This window comes from Scyliorhinus torazame, chromosome 6, assembly GCF_047496885.1.
Source record: "Scyliorhinus torazame isolate Kashiwa2021f chromosome 6, sScyTor2.1, whole genome shotgun sequence".
NCBI lineage: Eukaryota > Metazoa > Chordata > Chondrichthyes > Carcharhiniformes > Scyliorhinidae > Scyliorhinus > Scyliorhinus torazame.
The window spans coordinates 128,024,717-128,036,741 of NC_092712.1; the positions used below are offsets into that span (position 1 = coordinate 128,024,717).

The 12,025-nt window shown below is 46.7% G+C and overlaps 1 protein-coding gene across 4 annotated transcripts in view; it reads left to right on the forward strand.

The window, feature by feature from the left end:
* Positions 1-12,025, forward strand: part of LOC140425013 (E3 ubiquitin-protein ligase HECW1-like) — an 856,744-nt gene that overhangs the window by 455,458 nt on the left and 389,261 nt on the right. For 3 of the 4 annotated variants that reach the window (XM_072508780.1, XM_072508779.1, XM_072508781.1), the window contains one exon: positions 646-747. The exons of the other annotated variant lie outside the window; for it this stretch is intronic. In XM_072508780.1, coding sequence (XP_072364881.1) covers positions 646-747 — 102 coding nt within the window. The remainder of the gene's footprint in view (positions 1-645; positions 748-12,025) is intronic. 4 annotated transcript variants of the gene reach the window in all.

The following is a 12,025-nucleotide window of genomic DNA, read 5'->3' on the forward strand; positions in this document are numbered from 1 at the left end:
ACTTTTCTGATGGCTCTGAGATCTGGGCACTGTTGTGTGCCCTCCTATTAAGACTCCCAATTCCATGGTCTGAGTGTTGAAATTAACTGGGCAGTCAATGTAAAGGCAGCGATTTAGGAGGCCACCTCAGGTAAAGTTGCTCCTGCAAGCACATGAGGCCATGCATTGACTCAGGAACTGCACGTGGTCCCGATATTGTGGCCTCAATGCCTGTGGGAAAATTCAGCCCCATGAATCCCAAAAGCTGCTGCCAACTATTCTTGTTCTTGGGCTTATTAATTCATCAACTTTTGCAAGCAATCTTCACATCTGCCTATGCTATCTCCATCTAATTTCTTCTTGGCTTCTGTCCTGGACACTCTTCTCCCTGTCTATCTGCCAAGTGGTTGTTTAATACTTTCATCACTGATTGTGAAATTCTATTAAAATCAATATAAATTAAAATGCTGCCAATTTAAGATGTTAGGATATGTTTTCTATTGCACACTGATGTCAGCAAGAAATCCGCATAAATACAGGATATCAGCTTTGCACATGCACCAATATTTTAATAACCTTAGTGGGGAAGAGGAAATTTCTAACAGTTTATGTCTCTAATGTAAAATAAAATGATTGTTTTTTTAAAATACATCTTTCCTTTTGTAGGTGATAACCCTTTACCACACTGTGCTCAAACAATAAGTCAGCTGCCCTCTTTGAGACAAGATACCAACCGTTATCCTACCATCGATGAGCCCCTTCCTCCCAGTAAGATTTGGTTTTATTTGAAATCTTTCTGTTGTGTTATCAGTGTAGGAAATACTTTGGGTTTGTTCGTTCCGATACAACTGATCGAGACAAGATTGAACTGGTTAATTAGAAAATGTTGAAGAAAATGTCTTTCAGCTCTTTCTGAGAGGAACGGATTTGGGCAAAGACGAAAGTCTAGTACAGGTTTTCCGTTTCTTTCAACAAGTAGGGAAGAATATCAGATACGCGATGGAATAATTCCAGGGTGCGCGGAATAAAAAGGCCAAACTGCTTTATTTTAAACTGAAAATGAGGCCGCTACCACAACACACGTCTGAGGATCCTGGGATTATATTCATTGGAATTTAGGAGGTTAAGGGGAGATCTAATAGAAACTTACAAGATAATGAATGGCTTAGATAGGGTGGACGTAGGGAAGTTGTTTCCATTAGCAGGGGAGACTAGGAGCCGGGGGCACAGCCTTAGAATAAAAGGGAGTCACTTTAGAACAGAGATGAGGAGAAATTTCTTCAGCCAGAGAGTGGTGGGTCTGTGGAATTCATTGCCACAGAGGGCGGTGGAGGCCAGGACGTTGAGTGTCTTTAAGACAGAAGTTGATAAATTCTTGATTTCTCGAGGAATTAAGGGCTATGGAGAGAGAGTGGGTAAATGGAGTTGAAATCAGCCATGATTGAATGGTGGAGTGGACTCGATGGGCCGAATGGCCTTACTTCCACTCCTATGTCTTATGGTCTTAAACATCCCAGCCCAGGGCTATCGGGAACAGCCGGTCCGGGTCTAGGAGCTGCATTTGGAGGTCGTGCTAACGAGCCCCAGCTGAGTAGGCCTCCACCACAGGAACTCGTATTCTATTAAACCCACGGGGAGATCAATCAGGGATTCCCCTGCGATCCTCGTGAGGGTTTTCATACATGAAGATGTGGTGTTCTGCACAGATTATCAAACTGAATGTTTATCAAGCAACAACACATTTTCACAAGCAAAATGAGTATAATGTACAAAAGTGTCTGTTCCATTTTCAAGTTGGACGATTTGATAAAGTGTGAAGAAATGCATACAAAAGATGAATTAGTCTATTCTACGTTACACTTTGATCACATTTACACAGGCCGCTGGAGTTTAACAATGAATACAATTCATGATAGTCCTCGCCATCAGAGCATTACTCAGGCCCTGAATCTTCAGATGTTAGAAGCCTAGCTGGTAATTTATTTTCCTCAGTAGAGATCATTAGAATGGAAGGGGGTTGCTTAGATCAACCCGTGATAAAGGCATGTGAAATATATTTTCATTTCACTCACTGCATGGTTTATTGCAGGTTTAAGAAATGCACCCAGGGAGAGGGGCGTGAATGAATGTTTCTAATTATATGATTCATCCTTTGAATCTTGGACTCACATTAATTGTTGATGCATAGCTAATCTGGTAACACTCATTGTCCTGTCCAGCCTCTAGGCTTGGTTAACTCAGGCCCAGATATTCATCCCCGGTTCTAGATTGCAGAGTTGAATGACTCCTGGCTCGGGGAGCCCAACCTTTAAAAATCCAAACCTGCAGGCTAGGAGTTTCAGTTGGAAGGGGTGAGGAGGGTGGGGCGAGGGGACGATGACTGAAAAAAGAGTTGGGGCAAGTGCCCGGGAATGAGAGCACAGACTGCTGAGTGTACAGACAGGCTGGGTTCAGGGCCTTTCCTCTGCGCCCTGGCATTGTGTTTAAATAAATAAAAAATAATAAAAAATGAAACATCCCTCCAACACTCACCCCGCCACACACAAACTGCCTAAGCCCACTCCAGGCAAACTATGCAGATCCATGCCCCACCACTCACCACCATGTTATGTTAGGGCCATTCTACCCACACCCCATGGCCTCCATACCCCCATACCAACTTAGCATTCCTCTATCTAACCTTCCGTTGCCCCCCAATTCCCCATGACAACTTAGTGCCAACTCATGCTTACCCATACCTGGCACCCACCACCCTTTATCCAATCCATGCCAACTCCCTGGTCAGTACCTTGTTGGCTTTGACACTTTCTGAATTTTCTAAAAATTTTCAAAATCTTTCTAAAAATTGCAAAGTGTGCTGAATCTAAGGGATTTTCACAGTAACTTCATTGCAGTGTTAATGTAAGTCTACTTGTGACACTAATAAAGAATATTATTATTATCAGGCGAGAAAAGCAGTATGAAACTCACTGGGCTGGATTCTCCACTTTTGCGGCTAAGTACCAACTCCGGCGTGGGAACTGGCATTTTACAACGCCAAAATCGGCGCTGAACTCTCACCAATCCTGCGACCGTTGAGGGGCTAGCTGCCGCGCCGGGTAAAACTCTGGCTCACACGCCAAAAAAGTCTGGGACCGGATGGCCTGCAGCAGTCGCGCCACACAACATGACGTCAGCAGTGCGCAGACCCGACCTAACAGTTACTGTCCCCCTGGCCACCCCCCACCAGTCTCCCCAGCTCTCGCGGAAGCCCCCCCCCCCCCCCCCCCAGGTCAGCAGCACGGCTCCCAGCCGACTGTGGCGGCTCTGGACACAGACCGCGGCCGCCACGCTGGGTTCCCAACCACTCAGACCACATGTCCCCTGCATGTTCGGAAACTGAGCTCATCGGGGGTGGGTCATCAGAATACGTTCCAATGGCATGCAGTGCGTGACACGATGACCCCATTTCCATGGGGACGGAGGATAGAAAACCGGCATCAAAAGCGGCCATTCACTGGTTTATTCCTCAGGACAATGCCTTGACCAATCAGAGTCAAGCTGCCTGGTTTAAAATTAAAGTAAGCTTGGCAGTTAACTGTCAGTCATCATCGACTGGTGCATTCCCCATGGAAACACCTCTACCAATCAGAGTCCACTTGCCAACCAATCAGCACTCTCTTCTCATATAGTGAAAAGTCGTTGTTTCCCTGACATTGATATTCTTGCAATTGTCCTGATCGGTGCAAGATGAAAAGCATTGACAAAATGTCATTTTTCAGCAATGCTGTTATATAACACCTCCTGTTACGAAACCACAGGTCATACACATAAGTAGTCGAAATGTTATGCATGAGAAATCTGTCCATACCAACCAATACTCATGTGTAAGTTTTTTTGTTTTTTTTAAATAATTTTAGAGTACCCAATTCATTTTTCCCAATTAAGGGGCAATTTAGCGTGGCCAATCCACCTAACTTGCACATCTTTGGGTTGTGGGGGTGAAACCCACGCAAACACGGGGAGAATGTGCAAACTCCACACGGACAGTGACCCAGAGCCGGGATCGAACCTGGGACCTCAGCACTGTGAGGCAGCAATGCTAACCACTGTGTCACCGTGCTACCCTGTGTAAGGTGAGAGAATGCAAAAACAGGTTGTATTTTGTATGACATTATAGAGTGCCATAAACTTCAGGAAACCTGCAATGTTACGTCAGCACAGCTTATTTGATTGTTGTAAGATTTTAGTGCCTCTTGGGAGATATGGGAGCACATTTTGGATTTTTTTCTGGCACGCTTACTTAAGTTTTCAGACGATGAGAAAGGTAATAATAGGAGAAAATGCAAGTTAATGGGGGAATTTTCCAAAAAATTCAGAATGGGTTTTGGAGGGAGGTAAACACAAAGTATGCTGATGTTGGCAAAGAAGCATATCATTAATCTTCCTTTCCTTTCAAATATTTCTAAAACTAAATTTTGTGTTTGCGTTTTAAAATAGATTTCGCCATTCAGTTTGATTTTGTGTACAAGACATTGCAAAAGTATCACTTTCCTGCACCTTAGTTTTTATCCCTGCTATAATGCAACTTGGTGTACCTGCAACTTTGCAAAATATGTCACACTCCACTCCCATTGTACCGACTTATTTCCATATATCATTTGTGAGGTGATTGGGATTCAGTCTTCCACAAGAAATCAAACTGAATTGTGAACCATGATTGCAAAAGACTAACAAATCTTGAAATCCAATGGACTAAAAATGAATTTAACTTATTCAGTTGCCCCAAAGTAGTGACTTAGTCCCAGTGCCATATTTAAGGCTGTTTGTTGGTTGTGCATTTTCTTTTTAATTAGTCATCTTTTTGGAGTTTTCTGCATCCTTTTGAGCTTTGTAAGTTGTTCTGTACGGGAACAATACATTCCATAAGTATCTTCTCTGGGACTGAGTGGGAGTTCTTTTGAATTTTACATCCTCACGTTTTAAATTGAAGTTCTATTCACACGGCGGAAATCGCATTCAGAAACATTGTGTGATGTTTAATTGCCTTTTGTCAAATGTTCATGTTTGATATCTCTGCCAAAATAAAAAGATTAGCTGTGAGAGTTTTATGCTTTGCTTTTGCCCTCATAAACTTATGCAAACCAGTTAATAGCCACTAACAACTCTAGAACACTATACTCTTTCAGCTAACTTCTCTTTGTGCAGTTTATTAGAAAAGAAAAGTCATTTAAAAATCACGGAGCAAACATTTTTAAATTGACACGAAGGGGCATGAAAGGTTGAAGTTTACGTCAGGGATGAGGACAGTATAACTAAAAATTTTGCGTGACTACTTGCAGAGTTTGTGTCCAACATAGCTCACTACAGCACACCTGTGGACCTTAACCATTAAATCTTAATGAGAGTCAAAGTTCCTTCTTTAGTTCAGTTCATGTAAAACAGAAAAAAGCCAAAATCCAGCGCTTGGTCATGTTCAGGCTTAAACCTACTAAACTTATTCAAGAGGACGAAGGGACTTCCTTCATCGGGGATGGCCAGAACCCCATCCTCGCCCCCCAACAACTCCTCTCTCCGCTGCCCCTGCCCACCCCTACAATCTCAGCACACTTTGCCTGTTATTGGGCGAGGCAGATATCTGAGATGCACCCTGAATGGTATGGAGTAAATTAAGAGACTGTCCCTGACCCTGTTAAATCGGGTAGGTACACAGCCAGTTCTGAAGCCAGGATGTCCATTGATCACTGCTCCCAATGTGCTCAACTCTCATGTGAGATTTCAGTCCACGATCTTCTTGAATCAGGAACAAGACTGTTATCAACTGACTCAAGAATGTTACCAGATTTACTGGCGTATAAGCAATTTCAGAACAGGTTCTTCTCTAAAAGGCTATGGGGTTAATTTAAACTTGCAATTGACCATAACAGATTGATTGCAATGTTGTGATATACTCTCTTCAACTGCTACTGTACAAGCCATGACACCCTTTTTTCCTCAAAGAGCTGTTCCAGCACCCAACACAAATCCTGCAACATTCCAGAGAGGCATTGGAAGGGTTGATTGGATTCTGTGATCAACTATCAATTCCTTGAATTTCTCCAGGTGTGGTTTTTCTTGGTCCCATATTTGCTGGTTGACAAGGACCCACTGGCCCTCTCCCCAGCACTGCCATTTCACTGGCATAGATACGGTTAGCTCCGTACTCCCCAGCGTGATGCACTCGGATAATCCGGCCCAGCATTGCCCTCTCGACCCTGGCACTCAGGTACCTGGCGGCCTGTGCCAGGTAATGCTGCCGCACAGCCGCAGGCCAGGCCTGGCAGTTCTCAGCAGCGAGTGGCAACCGCCCCAACCCCGGCCACCAGCTCTGCCATTAAATAAGATCAGGGCTGAAATGGTTGAGATCTGGAACCCAACTTTGTCGTCCGTCCCCTATAGCCTTCGACTTCCTTGTCTATCAAAAGTACGTCTAACTCTATCTTGTTAAATTCATGACCCAACCTTCACTGCTTTCTGGGGGAGAGAACTCCATATACTAATAACCCTTTGAAAGAAAATAATTGTCCTCGTCTCTATCTTAAATGGTAGACCTCTTATTCTAAAACTGTATTCCCTGGTTCAAAACTCTCCCACAAGAGGAAACAACGTCTCAGTGAAACAAAATTCGCCATCAGAGGACCATAGGCATTGAGGGAGAGAGAGAGAACTGACTGGTGGTGATTTAACATGACGGTCTCACACCTCAGGCGAGGGACAAGGTTGAGAAGGCAGGGTTACCTCAGCAGGAACTGAAATTGAACCTGTGCAGTTGAAATCACTCTGTATCACTAACCAGCCATCCAGCCAAGCTGGCAGGGCCAAGATGCCTAGGGGCCAGGTTGCCCGTGCCGGCCGTCAGGCCCAGGGTGACTTGCCCATAAGAGGTGGGTTGAAGAGGGCTTGAGGAACCCATAAGAGGTAAGTTGGTTGCAGGTAAGAGGCCACAGTGAGGTTGCTGAAGAGGGTTGAAATGTTGCGGAGGCCTTTAAAAATGGCTCCCGATCCATGATTACTCTTCCTGCATTGGCGAGTTGGACATATCAGTGCAGGAAATAATGTAAATGCAGCCTCGACAGGGCGTTCCCGAGGACAAGAAACTGGTAAAGTGCCGTTGAATAGCGGAGTGTTTCTCGACACTGCAGGCACCGAGAGACACCCTGCTAGGCGTGCCCGAAACGGGACTCTGTTTTTGTCCCGTTGAATCGTGATATGTTCAGCTGGATAATCAATGATGGGTCCAGGGACCTAGCGAATTTCATAACTAGGGCTATAGAGAGGGTTTTAAACTCAATAGTGGGAGGTGGGTTCAGTTGTATGGAAAATTAAAGTTAAAGGAGAAGGTGGGAGTGAAGATTAGTGTTGAGGCTGATTGTTACCAGAAAGTATAAGGAAGGGACAGAATGTGTGAATGCCACATTGCACCAAGGAATCATATAAGAGTAGGGAAATTTGAAAATGCACAAAGCATTCAGATTCAAATCAATGAGTTAACAGTGCAAATAGGGACAAAGGCTGGAGTTACCTAAATGGGAGCAGTCCCATAGCGAGTGTGTTTAACTGCATGTTTCCTGGTGCTTGCAGCGCCGAGAAACTCAACAATATAAAACGGCGCTCTGGTTAGATAGAGGGCCTCATCAGGGAATGGGTGGCCGAGGCTGCACATCGCCCCGTTTTGTGCACTGAGGAACTCTGCTCACCAGAACACCTCAATGTAGCGAGAGATCGAGGTCCCATGCACTATGGGAGGGGTCCCTGACCCCCCTCCCCTCGCACCGCCCAACATCTGTGCAGGGCACCCCTGGCCCAATCACCACTGTGCAAAAATGCCAGCATGGCACCTTGGCAGTGCCAATCCAGCACCCAGGTGGCACTGCCAGGGTGACAGGTTAACAGTGCCAGGGTGCCAGGCTAGACGTATCAGGGTGCCGAGATGGCGCCAACAGGTCTACCCAAAGAACATGGACCTGGGGGCCTCTGATCCCCTGGGAGACCCCTATGAGTGCCGTTCCGTCTGGTCGATTGTGGAGACAGTACTGAACGGCGCTCACCTGAGGTCTCCGAGACAAAGGAATGGAAAATTTGGAAACTTTTAAAGATCAACAAAGGGTTACTAAAAAAGTAAAAAAAAGAGCAAAATAAAATTTTTGAAAGAAAACTGATGCAAAGTATAAAAACAGACAGCAAAAACTTCTATAAGCATATAGAAAGTGAAGAGAATAGCTAAAGAGAATATTGGAGGATGGAACCCTGGAGTTGATAGTGGGGAGCACAGAAATTACAGGGAAGCTAAATCAATATTTTGCCTCAGTTTTCACAGTGGAGAACACTGGTACCATCCCAACAGTAGCAGGTAATGTCGAGGTAGTAGAAAGGGAGAATCAAGCACATTACTAGAGGACCTGATAAGCACAAGCAGCGAGAAGGGGGGGCTATGTGGGAAAATATACGGACAGCTACTGGACAGAGCCCGGACTCCACTGGACGAGATCAGACAGAAATGGGAAGACAAAGTGGGGACAGAGGTAGGGTGGGGACTTTGGAGCGAAGCACTGAGCAGGGCTAACTCCAGCTCCTCCTGTGCAAAGCTAAGCCTAATGCAGCTCAGAGTGGTGCACAGAGCGCACCTGACCAGAACCCGAATGAGCAGGTTCTTCCCGGAGGTGGAGGGCAAATGTGAGCAGTGCCAGAGGGGCCCGGCCAACCACACCCACATGTTTTGGGCTTGCCCCAAGCTTGCTGGGTTCTGGACAGGGGGGGTGGTGATGGGGGGTGGGTGAAGGGGGGGAAAGGGGGGTGAAAGGGGGGGAAGGGGGAGGGAGGGGGAAGGAAAGGGGGGGAAGGGGGTGAAAGGGGGAAGGAGGGGGGAAGGAAAAGGAGGGAAGGAAAGGGGGAAGGAGGGGGAAGGGGGAGGGAAAGGGGGGGAAGGGGGGAAGGGAAAGGGGGGAAGGAAAAAGGGGGAAGGGGAAAGGCGGGGAAGGAAAAGGGGAGGAAAGGGAGGAGAGGGGGTAGAGGGGAGGGAAGGGAAGGGGGGGAAGGAAAAGGGGGGAGGAAGGGGGGAGAAAAGGGGGAGGGGAGGAGGGAAAGGGGGGAGGGGAGGGGAAAGGGGGGAGGGGAAAGGGGGGAGGGGAGAAAGGAGGGGAAGAGTGAGGAGGAAAGGGGGGAAGGAAAAGGGGGGAAAGAGGGGGGAAAGGGGGGGAAGAGGGGAGGGAAAGGGGGGAAGGAAAAGGGGGGAAGAGGGGAAAGGGGGGAAGTGGGAGGGAAAAGGGGGGAAGGAAGGGGGAAGGGGGGAAAGGCAGAGGGAAAAGGGGGAAAGGGGGTGGGGGGGAGAAGGGGGGAAGGGGAGGGAAAAGGGGGGAAGGGGAGGGAAAGGAGGGAAAAGGGGGGAGGGGGAAAGAGGGAGGGGAAAGGGGGGAGGGAAAGGGGGGGAAGGGGGGTGGGGCGGGGGGAAGGGCGGAAGGGGGAAGGGGAGGAGGGGGAGGAAGGGGGGAGGGGGGAGGGGAGGGGAGAAGAAGGGGGGGAGAAGGGGGAGGGGGGAAAGGGGGGGGAGAGAAGGGGGAGGGGGGAAGGGGGAGGGAAGGGTGGGAGAGGGGGAAGGGTGGGGGATAACATAGACCGATCCAGAGGGCAGCAAAATGTACGTACAGTTAGTCAAATGAAGGACAAAACAAACCTCTCTGTAAAATAAAGCAAATTAGCGCGGGCAAGAAAAATGTAATGTATATAAGCAACAACTGTTTATAAATATGAGAAAAGCCAATAAAAAGATTTTCAAATTAAAAATAAGAAAGGGACGAGCACAGAACGATAACCATCAATAGGAGAAAAGTACTAAACAAACTATTGGGGTTGAAGGCAGACACATCCTAGTTCTTGATGGCCTACAGCCTCGGGTATTAAAGGGATTGGCAGCAGAGATAGTTTTTAAAAATTCATTCCTGTAATGTGGGCGTCGTTGGCTGGGACAAGCATTTATTGCCCGAACCCTGAGGGCATTTAAGAGTCAACCATGCTGGCGTGGGTCTGGAGTCACATGTAGCCCAGCCCAGCCAATGAGCCATTGGTTATGATGTGGGGATGGAAATGTGGGGATGGTAATGTAATGCCCATATTCAAAAAGGGAGGAGTCTGAAAGTAGAAATCTATAGACCAGATAGTTGAACATCTATTGTTAGGAAATTGTTAGAATCCATCATTGAGGAAGTGATAACAGGACATTAGGAAAGTCAAAACACAATCCATCAGAGTCAGCATGGTTTCTGAAGGGTAAATAGTATTTGACTAATTCCTTAGAGATTTTTTTAGATGTAACAAGCCAAGTGGATAATGTGGATCCTGTAGATATGGTATATCTGGACTTCAAGAAGGCGTTTGCTAAGGTCCCACACAAAAGGTTAATAGACATGGTAAGATCACATGGGGCCAGGGGTAGCTAACCCACAGAAGGCAGCGAGTTGGGATAATTGGGCCTTTTTCTGGTTGGCAAAATGTAACTAGTGGGGTGCCAAAGGATTCGGTCGTCGGGCTCCAGCTATTCACAATCTATATTAATAACTTGGATGCAGGGAAAGAAGCTACGATAGCCAAATTTGCAGATGACACTAAAATAGATGGGATAGAAGTTGCAATAAAGAAATAAAAATGTTACAAATGGATATGGATAGGTGAAGTGAGTGGGCCAAAATTTGACAGATGGAGTTTAACGTGGATAAGTGTGAGGTGATCCACTTTGGTCGGAAAAACGTATTATCTAAATGGAGAGAAACTTCAAAGTGCTTTGGTGCAGAGAGGTCTGGGTATCGTGCATGAATTGCTTAACACTAGAATACGGAAGGTATGTGGCAATTTGGCATTTATGGCTAAAGGAATAGAGTATAGAAGTAAGGAGGCGTTGCTGTAAGTAAATGAGCATTGGTGAGACCACACCTGGAGTATTGTGCACAGTTTTGGTTCCTTTACTTGAGGAGGGATGTAGTTGTATTGGAGGCAGATCAGAGGAGGTTCAGTAGATTGATTCCAGAAATGAGGGGTGGGATTCCCCATTGGCTGATGCCGAAATCATGAAACACGATTTGGTGGAGAATCGGTTCCGACGCCAAAATCACAGCAGGCTCTGCACCTCCACAGCGCCGTCAATGTGGTCCGGAACGCACATACAGTAAACACCGTTTACATATCATTATCGGACCTGACCTGGTAATGATTAATAAAGGGATCAGGGGTTATGGGAGAAGGCAGGAGAATGGGGATGAGAAAAATATCAGCCATGATTGAATGGCGGAGCAGACTCGATGGGCCGAGTGACCTAATTCTGCTCCTATGTCTTATAGAACATAGAATATTACAGCGCAGTACAGGCCCTTCGGCCCTCAATGTTGCGCCGACCTGTGAAACCACTCTAAAGCCCATCTACACTATTCCCTTATCGTCCATATGTCTATCCAATGACTATTTGAATGCCCTTAGTGTTGGAGAGTCCACTATTGTTGCAGGCAGGGCATTCCACGCCCTTACTACTCTCTGAGTAAAGAACCTACCTCTGACATCTGTCTTATATCTATCTCCCCTCAATTTAAAGCTATGTCCCCTCGTGCTAGACATCACCATCCGAGGAAAAAGGCTCTCATTGTCCACCCTATCCAATCCTCTGATCATCTTGTATGCCTCAATTAAGTCACCTCTTAACCTTCTTCCCTCTTATGGTCTTATGGTATTCTCTGGGGCCTCTGTGTTTCTCCACCTCCGATGGACCAAGCCCTGGCAGAAGCACCCGGCCAGCGGCACAACTCTCAGCAGACTATGGCGAAGTCGGACACCTTCCATATGCCTTCTCTCTCCCTCAGCAGTCGCCATGCCCGTTTCATGATTTTTGAAACACAAGTGAATCACGCCGTCGGGAACGTGGCTCATCGGAGGCCCTGGAGAATACCACATCGGGCTCGCTAATGATATGCAAACGGTGTCTACTGCACATGGTTCCAGGATGCATTGACGCCACTGTTTAGATGCTGGAGCATTGCAATTTGGCATC